We start from the raw sequence: 16,366 nt of genomic DNA on the forward strand, positions 1-16,366 counted from the left end.
TCATAGATTATAAGATAAATTTTTGAAAAAAACCCTCAAGACAAATTAGTGACATAGTGCTAAATGTTTTTTTAAGTACAATGTTGTCCTTACAAAGTTGTTTTACCTTAGAATTTGTCCTATGACACTAATTACTTTTTATGAAGAGGCCATTTCTCTCCCATTTGTTTAAAAAGTAAGATTTATTTAAAGTTATTTATGTTCTAGAAACTACAGAATTTTATTTCTGGCTGGCACAACAAATGATACAGAGTTGCTCTTTTTCTTTCCTCATTGCAAAAGTATTTAGATATTTCTTAGTCTAAAAAGAAAGTTTGTTGAAGTTGCAGATCCACATTTCTAATGAATATTTACCTCTTTGCCTCTCTGAATCAAAATCACTGGATATTAGTCTCTCTGAAATTAATAGCTTCAAGCTAATGCAAAAAGAAAGAGAAAATGAGGGGATCAGAGTCTGCCCATCTTCTTATACTTGCATAAGATCAGCCACTGTCTGCCTCATCATTAGTCCACTTCTGAGGCCTTATTTGTTTCTCTTCTCAGAATGGACTCAACGCTCTCCATCTGGCTGCCAAGGAAGGCCATGTGGGGCTGGTTCACGAGCTACTGGGAAGAGGGTCCGCTGTGGATTCTGCCACTAAGGTAATGTTTATGCTAGTAGAATTTATTTCCTTGGAAAAGAGGAAATGATTTAAAGCTTCTCTTCCCGGGTTATACATTTCAGAGCTTTGCTGGAACACCAAAGATTCTCAACAATGCAGAACTGAAATTGAAATTCTGTCCATTAAACTTTGCAGAGTTTGAATGGTTTCGTTTAGGGACTTATCAGAGACTGAAGAATTCTGTATCTCTAGTTTCTAGTATTCTATCTTTTTTCCTTTGATTCACAGAGAGACTAGACTAATATAATCCTCTGTAGACAAAAGCACCTATTTTCCCAAGGTTAATTCATTTTTTAAAATAATTGATATAGTAAACTTCTCAATGGAAATGAACAAATAATTTTCATGCTTTCATTAAATTGTTATATCTTTTAATGTATTCATTTAACTTGGTAAGAGAATATACAGATCTTTTATACTCTAATGGAAAAGGGATTTGGGGATCATGGATTGAATTATTAGGGTAAAATTAGATTTTGTCACTGTAACGTGTGTTCGTAAAGAAATTTGACTCATTTTTAAAGGAATTTACAAGATGCTTGGTATACTACAACCTGTTACTTCCTTGTTGATACTTCTTTTGGTTAAATATATTTGAACCTTGTCTTTGGGGGATCATTTCAGAAGCAACAGGTGTTTTAAAAAAAATATCAGTGGTGACAAATCTTTGTCTTTAGAAGGTGAAATTTTAATTTGGAAAAAAACAGTAGCCAATCAGAATCAAGCCATTTGACCAGGGCTACAGTGTGACAGTCTGGTCGTGGGAGTTGCAGAGAGAGGTGGCAAGTACTCAAACCCCCGGCCGGGTCATTAGTCTGATCAGGGATAGACAGAAAGAGCACTGGAGTAAATTGGGGATATGGCCAGTTAACCTGGGTTTCCAACACCTCATACATAATTGCCAAAATGTAGACTGACCCTGCTCACAGTATAGTGTACAGCAGTTCTAGTGGAAATTTAAAAACGAAAACAAAGAAAGAACTCTTTGGCAGTTCCAAAGATGTTAAAATATGTTTGCTTTGCAAGAAATTGCTTACTTTAAAGAGAGAATAAATATTTTTATTAACATTTCTCTTGACAACATGAGATAAACGTTAAACAAATATTTAAGAATGTCAGTTTGAATGTATATCAAATTATTTGCTTCCCCTGAGTTGCTCATTTTAATATATTCATTAAACCAATCACTCTTTCTTGCTTAACTGTTTATTATCGTTTGTTTCCTTTCCTTTAAACTCTGTTGATGTTTTAAAATATAGGTTCATTTTTAATCACAGATTACAAGTGTAGAGTTTTAGATCCAGAAAAATATCTCATTAAATCTCCTCATTTAAAGAGAAGGCAAGTAAGTCTTCAAAATAGTACGAGTGGATAAAGACCCACAGTGAGGAGGTGGCAAAAAGAGAACTAGTGTCCAAAATTTATGGCTTTGAATGTATAGATTTGCTTGGTTTTTATTTTTCTTTTTGTTATTTGTTTTAATCCTATGATAGGCATCTTTCAGTCTCTTAGCCTATATTTTCTTTTCATGATAGGTTTAAATTATTTTTCATTTTTGTTTGGTACTGTTGATGATAAATTTTGATGTAGAAAATGGTAGAAATTATTGGTAACATTGTATAGCTCATGTGAAATTTATTATTTTATTCCCAAAATATTTTGAACAACCGTGTGCTCCAGTGACTCGAAATACAACTGTGAATTGTCAGTTTCTCTACAAATGAAAATTCCTAGGTTTCTCTGCAAGGTGAAATAAATTCAGTGGTTCAGATAAACTTTTTTTTTTAGTTTATATTATCTTGTGGTAGGACTCTTTTGTTGTAATAACGTGAATGGTAATATTGTCTCTCTCTCTCTCTCACACACACACAGACACACACGTACACACATCCCAGATTATTTGATTCAGTAAGATCTCAGTCTTTTCATGTTCTTAACACTAAACTGGAATTGTGCAGGATAGAAAAGGAAGACATTGTATGGGATGGCCAGTGTTTTGATGGTAAAAATTATCTTTTCCCAAGGTGGGCTGCAATCTTGATAGAATGACAAGTTTTAACCACTTCAAATCGTCAGCAAAATTCAAAATACCTGTACATTTTGATTTCTACAAAATGTGGAAGCCTCCAACATTTTCCATTTTGTTTCTCCAAAACAGAAAGGAAATACTGCTCTTCACATTGCATCTTTGGCTGGACAAGCAGAAGTTGTCAAAGTTCTCGTTAAGGAAGGAGCCAATATTAACGCACAGTCTCAGGTATTACATTCAGATGTTCTCTGATGTAAATGAATTTAACTTAGAACAGCCTTGTGAAATTGATTTAATGGGTTTAGCCATCTGTTGAGTAGATAGATTTACTATAAACACTCTGTGATTTATTTCAGGCGAGTTATTTTATTAACTCATGCCATGACATTTCTTATTTTCGTGATGTATCATCATCTCCCTCTTTTTTCTAGCTTCTTTTTTATTTTTAATTTATTTTATTGAAGTATAGTTGGTTGTGTTAATTTCCACTCTACAGCAAAGTGATTCAGTTATACATACATATATATATATATATATATATATATATACATTCTTTTTCATATTCTTTTCCATTATGGTTTATCACAGGAAAACCATATAGAAAACCATTGAATATAGTTCCCTGTGCTACACAGTAGGACCATGTTGTTTATCCATATAGAGATATAATGATTTGCATCTGCTCATCCCAAACTCCCATTCCCTCCCTCCACCACACCACCCCCTTGGCAGCCACAAGTCTGTTCTCTATGCTTGTGAGTCTGTTTCTGTTTCATCGATAAGTTCATTTGTGTCATATTTTAGATCCCACATATAAGGGATATCATATGGTATCATTTGATATCATTTGTCTTCCTCTTTCTGACTTACTTCACTTAGCACATCATCTCCTCTTAATATAACTGAAAATTTGACAAGTTCACAGTCTATCATTGTCTTTAAGTGCAAAGAAAAAAAGAATTATATAGTGTTTTTTCTAGAATGACAGTGATGTCTGTGAATGATGAATTATTCATGCAAGTTATGTTGTTCTATAAAAGTATTTTCTCTTCTTAAATTGAAAAAATTCTCAAAAGATTTGTATTCCAGTGGGAAATCTGCTATAAAGTGGGAATCACACTACTTTGGGTACTTTGCATATAAAATATGGTTTTTACAAAGCTCCTAAGGGAAAGGAAAATTCGAGACCCACAGCTTTATGATGCATGTAATAACAATTGTATAGAATAGGGAATGATATTCTTAAAATGAAATTAAGAACAGTTTTAAAAGAATAATCAAAATACATCATACTATAAATTTGATCTCTATTTTTTCTCTGGTTGAAAGGGGAAGAAAATATTGCTTTGCCCAAAGCTTTACTCTTAGTGTCTGTTATAGATTTATGCAGAAATTGAGGTGCATATCTTTATAGTCAAATCCATTTCTTCTATTTTTTAAAGTTTTTAGCCTTTCTAATAACATAGGCCACACCATGCAGGCTACTGGCAAAATAAACCAGTTCCTCTCTATCCATTCTTTGGGCCTTTGAAGGCCTTTGTATAGGAATATGTGTTACGTATATTGTTCATTCATTCATCGTGCAGACATGACTCTACTTGTATAAATGGCACAAGTTCTGGACCCATAAAATACCAATGAGGAAAAGTAAGAAAGAGCCCTATTTTCTTTGACTTTAATTATAGGGAAGAATCTGTTTAAATTATGACAGACAAGAAATTATCCATTTTTATCTCTATAATATCATGCTGCTTTTTTCCCCATACAACCCACATTTTTAGTTAAGTGTGCATCAGTATTTTAACATTTATTGAGAATATGCCATATTCTAAAATCTTGGTTAAATGAAATTCTTAAAAAAATTGGTATCGTTTGTAAAGAACTCTGGTGTATTCTATAATGATAATGGCATCTTGGGCTTAGAGACACAGGATACTACAAAATTGACTGTTCTGAAGTAAGGGATAAAAACTTCTTTACAGCTGGAGAACATCTTTTTGCTTTAGAGCAGAGGTTCTCAAACTTTAGCCTGCGTCACCTGCAGGGCTTGTTAAAACACACGTTTCTGGGCCTCACCTTAGAGTTTCTGATTCAGTTCTGGCTAGGGACCTGAGAATTTTCATTTCTTACAAGTTCTCAGGTAGTGCTGGTGCTGTTGGTCCAGGGACTATGCTTTGAGAACCTTTGATTTAGAGAATGTAAGAGAAAACTGAGTGTAAGAATATCGCGGTAAGATTGTTTAAATATAGTTTCAACTACATGCATGAATCAGTAGTTTGTGTTCTTAAAAAAGCATGGCAGTAAAAGCCTCCCATTGCCTGTAGGAGGTTACTTTTGACAGGGAGTTCACATATGTGTTGCTGCTGTTAATATCTATAAAAAGAGCTTGGTTACTTTCCTCAAAATGACTAGTTGAACATAGTGATTTCATAAAAGTTAACAGGTATCAAATGCTGCAAGGTAAAAACTTGTTAAAAATTGTATCAGTTGTTATACTGTTTTATTAGACATTAGATGCTTTGGAGACTTTTCAGGGAAAACAAGCTAAAACCATTTAATCAGTGATTTGCTTTCAGTGTCAATGAGGCTGTTCTTCATAGTCACAATCATGCCAGATAATAACAGATCTTAAAGGAAAATTTATATTATCGATGAGATTAAAATAATCTTTATTTGTACTGTACTCAGTTAGCTCTGTTTAGATTTATATTGTAGGAAATCCTGACAGATAGTTTCACACTGATTTTTATATTGTGAGAAAGTTTTAATTACTAATTGTAAGAACAATTAGTAATTAAAATTTAGGGTGTTTTTCTAAATGCATACGTCATTTGATAAGACCTGTAACATCATTTGCTATTAAATTCAGGTAGCCATCGTTAACAAGTAACACAAATTGTTATTACTTAGAATATTTTATAATTTAATAATTGAAATTAAAATGCAGGAATTTATTTAAAAGAGGTTGATTATTTTGCCCTGTGTGTGATCAAATTCCAAAGGCATGGTTTTAAGGATTTGTTGAGGGGAAATGTGAACCCCTCTCCATGTATGATTCTTGTTGGTGGTGTCTTGTTTACGATACAAATGTCTTGTGTGACAACAATGAATGTCAGGTGAATGGTTAGGAGCCATGCTCATGATAGTTGAACAGTCACTCCCTTTTGAGAACCAGAAAAAGGGCATAGGAATCCCAGATGCACAACATAAATTCTGAAGTTTGTACTCAAATTATACCTTCTCCTACATCTTTTTAAGAACATAATACAAAGTGGGTGCAGAATAATCTGTTATTATAGGAGCGTGGGTGACTGCATAGTCGTTTACATTTGACAAACTTCCGAGTTACTCGGAAATGGAGCACTAAGGTTATTGTTGAATTAAGAAGGTAGGAAACTCTCTGCAAAGCTTCAGGGAACACTCACTCAGTAAACATTTACAGGCTCCTAGGTTATGGAGCTGTGTGCCTTTATGGAATTTTTCTGCATTCTCTACGTAAGCTATGAGATCCACAGGAGGCTGACCTTCAACATGGCACAGTGCCAATTTTGGTAGGCGGTGTGCTTAATTCATAAAGAATTCCAGGGCTTCCCTGGTGGCGCAGTGATTGAGAGTCCGCCTGCTGATGCGGGGGACACGGGTTCGTGCCCTGGTCCGGGAGGATCCCACGTGCCGCGGAGCGGCTGGGCCCGTGAGCCATGGCCGCTGAGCCTGCGCGTCCGGAGCCTGTGCTCCGCAACGGGAGAGGCCACAACAGTGAGAGGCCTGCGTACCGCAAAAAAAAAAAAAAAAAAAAAAGAATTCCAGTATACTAGCAGGAACAATTTAAGTGTTTTAAAAAGAATTATGTGACTGATACAATGACAGTCAACAAATGTTTAAGTTTCTGTGCTCAGTGGTGGTAGCAGGTAGTCTCTACTGAGTCAGTTCTTGGTGTGATTTTCAGCCTTGCCTCGACCATGTAGCTCTCAGGCTTGGTTTTTTAGTCTCCTGGATTTAATGGTGTGAAGATCTCATCGAGATCTCAGTGAAAGCTGTTTTGGTGGAATAATGGGACTGGAAGTCAAATTAGAGTGATTTGAGGAATGCTATTTGCTTTGAAGGTGGTTGCTTGCTTTCTGAAAAACACAGGCACGTTCATAAAATGTAAGCATATTAACATCCTTTAAACAGTCCTATATAAGTAATGCTGGAATGCTTTCCAGCTATCTGTGCGGACGTTTGTTTGTCACCTTTGTAACCTGTAAACCTATTAGACTTGGAGATATGACTTTAAAAAAATTGTTCCTATTATATATTATCAAAGAAATTATACTTTGAGAAGGTTTTAAAAATATTCTCCGAGTGAGGAGTTTCTCTAAATTCTTGTAGCCTTTTTTGCCTGTTGATATTTGCCCATCTCAGGTTTATTTTTTAAATGTATAGTTACAGTTTCTGCAAGGTGGTAAACTTCTTGGGAGCAGATAATTTTTCTCGCACTTTATAGTTTTAGGATTTGGCACAATGCCTTGATTACTTACAACTGGAGGCTAAACATATGCATGTATCCTCTTCACGTATAAGAATTAGCTTTGGTGTGTATTCCAGTCATTCCTAACAGTAGATGTTAATTTTTTTGTTTTTGTTTTTTTTGGTTTTTTTTTGCGGTACTCGGGCCTCTCACTGCTGTGGCCTCTCCCGTTGCGGAGCACAGGCTCCGGACGCGCAGGCTCAGCGGCCATGGCTCACGGGCCCAGCCGCTCCGCGGCATGTGGGATCTTCCCGGACCGGGGCACGAACCCGTGTCCCCTGCATCAGCAGGCGGACTCTCAAACACTGCGCCACCAGAGAAGCCCTAGATATTAATATTAATAATAGTACAAATAATATTACTGGCTGCCAGGCACTGTCTGTGGTGCATTGTGTGCATTATCTCTTTTGATCTTCATTGACTCTCAGTATTGATGACAGACTGAGACAAAGATGGTTCATTTACCTGCTCATAATTTTCTTCTCCAGGCAAAACTGCTTCTCCTAGTTCCCATAACAGTTCTACCTTCACTACAGACCCCAGAGAATAATTTTTAAAATTCCTCTTTCTTTTGGCCCAAACCCTATTAAGGTCCAAGTAAGCTGATCCTTCTGAAGTAGAATCCATGCAAAAGGTTTGAGGTGAAAATTTTTTACTTGGTACTTTTTGTGAACTATAAACGCTGTATCTCTTCAAAATGTTCAAAGCATGAACCAAGTGCTGTTGCTTCCAAGGAAATCTGGCCTGAGAAAATGCCCCTCTTTAATCATCTCTACCAAAATTTACTTCTTGTTCCTCATATATGTGAGTATTGGTTTTAGATCTTTATTATAATGTCCGTATATAAAATTATTAAAATCAGAATGACCGCTGAAATACAACAAAGTGACTTAAAAATAGGTATTTGGTTTTTGATTTTACAAAGAAAACTGGCGTATGTTATTTATATTTTACCACAGCTTATAAAACAAACTGGGTCCTAGAATAGGTGATATCTCCGTACAGCTAAGTGAAACTGTGGAACGTGGGGAACATAGAACTTGCGGTCTGCTGTAGCTCTCTATCTTTTACCTTATTCAGTGGAGCCTATGATGTTTGAGTTCTCTGACAGTTATAGAGAGAGAGGAAAATGTGATTTCATTAGAAGAAAGGATGGGCTAGAAGCTCTCATGAGACTTATTTAGACGTATACGTCCAGGGAGCTGAGTGTTTCTTGGAATAGATTCCAAATGCCAAAGAAATACAGCCCAATTGTAATATCTTGCACTTAGACTCTTAATTTTTTTTTTAGACTCTTAATTTTAAAAAGTGTTTTTATGTGCTCTTTAATCTCATTTTATCTTTATAATGATGTGAATCAGCAGTGATTATTCTCATTTTGGATATGGGGAGAATTGAGGCACAAATAAGAAAGCCAAGGTCTTATAAAAAATTAGCAGTGGAGCCACAAACCCAAATGGCATGGACCCCTCCCTTCCAGAAATCCTCAGCATACTTCACTGTTTCCCATTAAGCTGTCTCTACACCTTCTGTCTCCTCTAGGGAGGTCCAAGACCCTACTTACATCCCACAAGAGCCAGCTCTATGGCTTAAATGCCATCCATTCTCTCCTGGTCTGTCCACTCAGATGCTGGGAATACTAAAAGCATTTCACAGAAGCTAGACAACTAGCAAGTAAGGGGATTCATTAGCACTGTGACACTCAGCCATCCATTTTCTTGGAGTGTTCTCTTACCAACAATTTTTAACACAGGGAAGACTATACTTTCTGAAATGTGGTTTGTGATTGTTTTGATTCATTTTTCTTCTCTATGTCTACATTGTTCTACTTTTTCTTGAAATTTCTTATGTTTTCAGTCCTTTTATGAGGATTTCAGGAACACTATATTTTTCTTTTTATTTTATTTTGATGGTAAGTGAGTCCAAATAAGATATTCTGATTTGGTATTCTTGATACCATATTTTACTGAATTTACTTCTATTTTTCTTGAATCCTTTTGCCTATTTTATGCTCACTACTCTGTGTTCATTTACTCCTGGAAATTTTATTCCAGAAGAAGATTTTCCTATTTGTAACACAAACATGATTAGGCTGTTATTTTATTAGCTTTCAGATGTTCAGATTATGACCAGTAATGCCAGTTGCAAGATTACATGACCATTGATTACACCCCCAGAATTTTAGAGGTGCATACACCCACTGTATGCAATGATAAATGTCTTTTCAGGTGTAGCTTCCAATAGTTTTTTCTTCATTGGCACTCACCCATTGTCAAACGTAATTTGAATTGGGTTGTGAAGAGAACGAAAGCCTACACAGTTGGCCAGCATGCCCACTACAGGGAATCGCTTCCATATGGCCGTAGAACCATCCTTGCCTCTCAAAATAAAAACTCATAATGGAACATTCCGTTCTGTTAACGCACACACACACACGCACAGTATAAAATGGGATCCATGATCACAGATTCCAAAAAAGGTTTTGTTTTCAGCTTTTTTTCCAAACCTATACATATGGTTCTTTTTTAATAAGGTTCTTCGTTTTTTAATTGGGAAAGTTACTATTGTAATACAAATTCTCTAAAGTTAAGATGATGGCATCTACTTGCATTTGACCAGAGATACAAGAGAAGTCAGGATATTTTTGTTGTCTTTTTGACCCGGAAAGTCAGTTTATTGGGTGATTACAAGTTTGCAAGAGCATCTGCCTTCCTCAGCATTCCAAATTAAATAAAGGAAATATGCTTTCTCCAGTTCTCCATCCTCCAATGTGCTTAGAGAAATGATGAGAATTGATATCTTTAAAAATTGAATGCATTAAGGTATAAGCATCATCAAATCTATTTCTTTGGTAGATGTCCCATTTATTTATCCCTTCACAAGCCTATCCAAGTCCAATATTACTGCATTTTAAAGAAATAAATTTGTAGTAAGGTAAGACTTGTAGGGAGAAGAGTAAAATGTCAAAGATAGCTCCAAATTTCTGTTAATAAATATGGAGTTCGAATTTCATACAGAAGACCATTCCTTCTCTCTCCTTCTGAGTTAGTATGGAGGATAAGCTATTCCGGCAGCAAATAGTTAGAATAGCAGTGTAGCAGTCTACCTCTTACTTCAGATCTCACAGCTTAACGTGTTCATTCCACAGCAACTAAGATGTAGGTGAAACCATCAGGAAGACCTCAAAACAATCATCCTTTAAGGCAAAGACCACAAAACAAAGCAAAATTGGAAAAATATGACACTAAATAAAACTTCCCAATAGAAAATTGTCGGAAGTAATCATTCATTCCCTCCCTCCTTCCTTCACTCACTTAGCAGGTATTTGGGAATTTAATGTGTGCTCTCTAATAGGTAGGGATGGTGGAGTCTGAGGAAGTGATGACTAAACTGCTCTCTTTTTTTAAAACTCATAGATAATTAAAAAAAAAATTTTCCCCAAATTTATTGAGGTATATTTGACAAGTAAAATTGTGAGATAGTTGAAGCATACAATGTGATGATTTGATACACATATACTTTGTGAAAGGATTCCCCCCCATTGAAATAATTAACAATCCATCACCTCACATCTTTCCTTCCTTCCTCCTTCCTTTCTTTTTTCTTTCTTTCTTTCTTTCTTTCTTTCTTTCTTTCTTTCTTTCTTTCTTTCTTTCTTTCTTTCTTTCTTTCTTTCTTTCCTTCTTTCCTTCTTTCTTTCCTTCTTTCTTTCTTTCCTTCTTTCTTTCTTTCTTTCTTTCTTTCCTTCTTTCCTTCTTCCTTTCTTCCTTTCTTCCTTTCTTCCTTTCTTTCTTTGTCTGTCTTTCTTTCTTTCTTTCTTTACATTTAAGTTCTACTCCCAGCAAATTTCAGTTATACAAGTGTTATCGGCTGTAGCCACCATGTTATACATTAGATCCTCAAATTTTATTCATCTTATAACTGAAAGTTCATACACTTTACCAATCTCTATTTGTCTCAACCCCCAGCCCCTGGCAACTGCTTTTCTATGCACTGTTTCTATGAGTCTGGCTTTTTTTTTTTTTAGATTCCACATATGAGTGATACCACGTGATGCTTGTGTTTCTTTGTCTGACATTTCATTTAGCATAATGACCTCCAGTGACCTATTCTCTTAAAGAAAGGATTGATATGAAAATTAGGGGTAAGAGGAGATAAAGTGTGCTATGGGAAAATGATATAGTACGTGCAAGAGCCTAAAAGAAATCTGGGAGTTGAAACATGAGTGGGAAATGTGGTATATATGAGGGCTGAGAGAGAAAGTCAGATCCGATGGGACCTTGTGAGCCATATTAAAGATTTCATTTTAAGATGTTTATCCTAAGCCCAGTATGAGGTGGAGGTGGGAGGTAGAGCAAGACAAGATTTGGATTTTGAAAAGCTCACCTGCTGCAGTTCAGAGAACAGCTTGGAGGGAGGCCAGGACAGATGCAAAGCAAAGTATCTGGAGACTGCTACAGAGGTTGACTCTAGACAGTCGGTGATATTAGTTAGAGTGGAGTGCTTGCTGCTGCCTTAGATGATGGAGAAAGGGAACCGCTTTGAGAGACATGTAGGACCTCTTTCAGAGCACTTGGTGATGATGGCAGAAGGGAGGTGAGAAGGGGGTGGTACAAGGATGACTTTTGGATTTCTCCTCTGTCAGTATGGATGGTGATGTAGTCCATTGATATAGAGAACATGGGATAAGGACAAGGTTTTGTTTTTGTTTGGGTGGGAAGGAGGGTAGAGAGCATGAGTTGTATTTTAAGTGCTTGTTAGGCATCCAAGAGGAGATTTTAATGGTAAGTCTGAGCTGCAAGTCTAGAGCTCAGAGGAGAATTCTGGAATGAAATGAAGACATTTATGGGTCATCTGACAGAAGTGTTATCGAAGCAGTGGACTTGAATGAGACTGCCAAAGCAGTGAAGCCAGGGAGAAGTGGAAGAGGGTCTAGGTTTTAAGGAAATTTTTTTTTTTTTTTTTTTTTTTTTTTTTGCGGTATGCGGGCCTGTCACTGTTGTGGCCTCTCCCGTTGCGGAGCACAGGCTCCGGACGCGCAGGCTCAGTGGCCATGGCTCACGGGCCCAGCCGCTCCGCGGCATGTGGGATCTTCCCGGACCGGGGCACAATCCCGTGTCCCCTGCATCGGCAGGCAGACTCTCAACCACTGCGCCACCAGGGAAGCCCGGACTGTGGATTCTTAATGTACAGTGAGTGAAAAATAGCAGGTCTGGAAGAACTAGAATGAGAACCAATCAAGACCAGCATAATAAGCAGTTGATTTAAACTTGGACAGGCTTCAGTTTAGCAGTGGTTAAGAGCAACATCTCTGGGGTCAGACAATCTTGAATCCCGAATCCTGCCCCCATCACCCACCTCCTAACCTTGTTATTTAGGGCAAGTTACTTATCATATCTGTGTCTGGATTTACTCATCTGTAAAACAGGAGTAATTATAGTACATAAAATGTAGGGCTGTTGTGAGGATCGAAGTATACAGCATAAACCATGACACATAACAAGCGCTCTATGTTAGATGCTGTTGTCATTTTTATTCTTTTTGTGGACCTAAGATTAGAGTCAGACATTTTCTTGTTGTTAAAATAAGGGAACTTTGTCCCAGCTTTCGACAAGAGAATCCTGAGTTTGACTGATTAGACTATCTTAAATCTCTTGCCCAAACTTGAACCACTCATTGTATCTAAGAGAATTGAATGTGTTGATTGGCTTAAGTTATCTGATGCTCTTCCTGGAGCTGGAAGCTGAGAAGTTCAGCTTTGCTGGAATTACATGAACTTTGTGAGTAAAGATAGATACTCTAAGGAAAAACCAGGATGCTTTCAAAAAAAGAGGAGGGATCCTGGGTAGGCATCAACCAATACCTATTACTATATCTTGGGCCCTCCATTTAAAAAATTCATTATAGATTATATTAGTTGTATACTACATCTGTTTATTTGTTGTTTTTTTGGACTCTGAATAAAAAAAACAATTCATTTGCTTTCTCTATATTTGTTTAAAAATTCATTTGCCTCTCATTTTTTGTTGACAAATACAAGGAGATTAACTATATAGTTATCAGTAATGGCTTAACAATGTAATGAGGTATTTATTCACTTTTGTAAAGTAAAACACGGAGATAAATGTTTTCAGTATTTTGGAGTTACGTGAGAATGAATAGAACATCACCAGCCATCTCATCTCCTTTGTAGAATGAACTGGTGGTAAGTCACCTGTTAAATTTAAATTTTAAACGAATAAAGGAGAGAAGCATAAATCTAAGTTATTCATCATTGTCAGGAATTGAGGGTAAACTGTTAGAAGCTGTTTATTGGGTGCTTACTGTGTACTCAGCAGAGTTCTCATTGCTGTGGAGGATTCTAAACAAGTGTCAGGCAGGAAGCTCTTTTAAAAGTACATAGGCTACCTGCAAAGTCAGGACAAGTACACCAGGAACAAAGGCAAACAACAGAAGATGGTAGATGATTTCAACCTTCCTCTCTAGACTATATTCAAGAGAAGAAGGTTGAAATTGGCCAAATTCTATTAATGAAAAATTCTCAGAGGACCTGAGCCCATCACTGAAAGTTCTGCAGAGGGGAAATTGAAACAGAAGACTTTCCACATGGGAAGATTAGTTACAACAGTGATGGGAGGTATAATTGAGCTTGGTGAGTGTAGAAATATTGGTGAGACAAGCTGGTCTGGAACAACATCAGAATGTGCATTGAAGGTTTGTTCTTAATATGACAATGGAGCTAGGGTATAAAAGGTCTTCATCTTTAGCCATGGTTTGTGAAAAACTGATGTTTAATTATGGTCAGTAAGATGACAATCAATTCAGGAAAGCGTTGAAAATAGTTTTAGGAAGATTAGTTCAGGTTGATGTATAGGGTGCACTGGAGTGAGTAACTTGAAGTATGTAGAATAGTTCACATGTTTTCTTGGTAATTTATCCATGAGGAGGTGAAAACGGTGATTATGGGAATACAGTATTTTCAGTAGTGTTTCTGATTGCTGGCAATACCCAGACATGATAAAATACTGTCTGCCAAATTTGCTGCTAAAACACATGACAGTATAGTGTAGTAGAAAGAACATGAGCTCTAGAATTAGTTATACGTGGATTCAAATCCCAGCTCCACGTTGTAAGTGATGTGAAACTTTAGGAATGCTTCCTAATCCCTGTGAGTGTTAATTTCCTTAAGTCATGTAGAGATATATTACTTATTTCACTGGGCTGTTAGGATTAAATAACAAATATAAAGTGTGTAGCTTTCTCTCCTCACTACCACCACCCCAAATTTCTTAATCACTGGAAATAAAGACTGGAAGAATCCTTATACTTAAGAGGGCACTTGGACATTCTTCATTAAGCAAGTCATGGCATTTCCAATGCTGTCATTTCTAGTGAAGAGCTTAAGAAAAGGCTAATTGTCCAATTAGTGTTTGTTCTCTGAGGTAATCTGATCCCGGTTGAAGGGGACAGCTGAGGGGAGTGGAAAGAGCACTGTGTTTGGAGTCCTTCAGTGTTCAGACCCTGATCACATCACTTACGGGTGTACCCTTGGATGAATGACTATGAGCTGTAGTCTTAAATGGCCCTAATAGCATAGGGGTGGGGATGAAACACGATGACATAGTAAACACTCCATAAAGTTTAACCTTCCTAGAAAGATTTAGTACATTAATCATTTTAATGTCATCTAATAGTTTAGCTATAATCTTTTAAAGAGGACCTTTGGAGAGAAGAGGTTAAAATAACTTATAATATCCTAACCCTGGTAAAGAGTTGTCATGTTCTGATTATCTGAGAAAATGTGTATGACACTTTAATTAATAAAATGCCTTCTTAACTTCCAAGCAAGCGTATAATCGTATCTTTTGTTCTTTTGCCCTGAGCACACCCGCAAATTACAAAGAGTAGTCTTTATTTTTGTGACTACAATTAGTACCCATTGGTTTTTTTACATCCTTTGCAGCTGTGCATTTACAGTATATTTAGGGAAATAATTTGAATTATCCTGACCTTAAAGCTGTGTGATAACTTTGGGATGCTTTCCAAACTTCTCTCTCATAATGCTAATTCAAAAGAAGAAGACGATACATAGTATTTGGAATAGAAACTAGAGTAGTAATTCCCAACCAGTGCTAACCGGTGTGTGACAAAAAGCCTACTACCATTTCATAGCTAAGGCTGCTGAAGAATTCTGCTTTGTGAAAAAAATCTAAATCTTAACAGTGACCTTCCTGCCAAAGACAAGAAGGTTTCATCAGAAGGGGAATTCTACTTTTGCTAAGTTTAAACCCAGAGCTATCTATAACCATTTCCATTTTCTACTGTTGGGATTGATTGTGTAATCTGTTGATGAGTTTTCCAGTAGATGTGGAGAGTATATGTAATGTTTGTAATGTTCTTATTAACTGGCAAATGGTACAGGGAATTAAGGGTATTATAAATATTTAAAGCTGCAGTTTTCAGACTCTCTTAGATATAAATTGCTCCATCTAAGCAAATATACACAACTACCTACTTTACTCATTCCTTCTTATTAATGGAAAGGCTATATCATTTTTAATTGCAAAAAACTAAAAGAAAGATAACACATGACTACCATGTTAGGCTACTCTTTCTTTGTGTTTTCAAACAGTGATAGCTCCTAAAACTCACCATTCTACTAGAAGGATCCCTGATATACCTCCTTGGAACACAGCACAGTTTACAAATGATTGTCCCGGTAATTTGGGAATAAGGAAGACATTGCTGAAAGTTATAACTCATTCAACATCAAACAGAGCAGCAGTGTTTAATATTTTATTTTCAGAGTTTTTGGGTTAGATAGCATTTGAAGAGAGTTATATGACTAGAAAATTTGAAAAAAAAAAAAAAACTGTCCAGGATCTGAATGTCTTTCATAAACAGAAAGGAAGTAGAATAGAGTAAGAGTGGTAAGAGATGTGGTCAGCAAGGTAGGCTGTGGCCAGATCATGTATGACCTTGTTAGACATTGTGTTAGTTATTGCTGCGTAACAAATTATCCCAAACTTTAGTGGCTTAAAACAGCAATAAACATATTATCATCATAGCTTCTGTGGATCAGGAATTCACTAGTAGCTTAGCTGTGAAATTATGGCTCAGAGTCTCTTATGAGTCTTTAGTGAAGATGTTGACCAGAGCTACAGC

General features: G+C 36.5%; 1 protein-coding gene across 11 annotated transcripts in view; it reads left to right on the forward strand.

Moving 5' to 3' along the window:
• The window catches only part of ANK2 (ankyrin 2), a 242,476-nt gene that overhangs the window by 66,545 nt on the left and 159,565 nt on the right, over positions 1–16,366 (forward strand). For all 11 annotated transcript variants that reach the window (XM_082653618.1, XM_082653622.1, XM_082653624.1 and 8 more), the window contains exons 3-4: positions 544–642; positions 2,821–2,919. In XM_082653618.1, the coding sequence (XP_082509744.1) occupies positions 544–642; positions 2,821–2,919 (198 nt within the window). The remainder of the gene's footprint in view (positions 1–543; positions 643–2,820; positions 2,920–16,366) is intronic.

This window comes from Grampus griseus, assembly GCF_964374135.1.
Source record: "Grampus griseus genome assembly, chromosome: 4".
Taxonomy (NCBI): domain Eukaryota; kingdom Metazoa; phylum Chordata; class Mammalia; order Artiodactyla; family Delphinidae; genus Grampus; species Grampus griseus.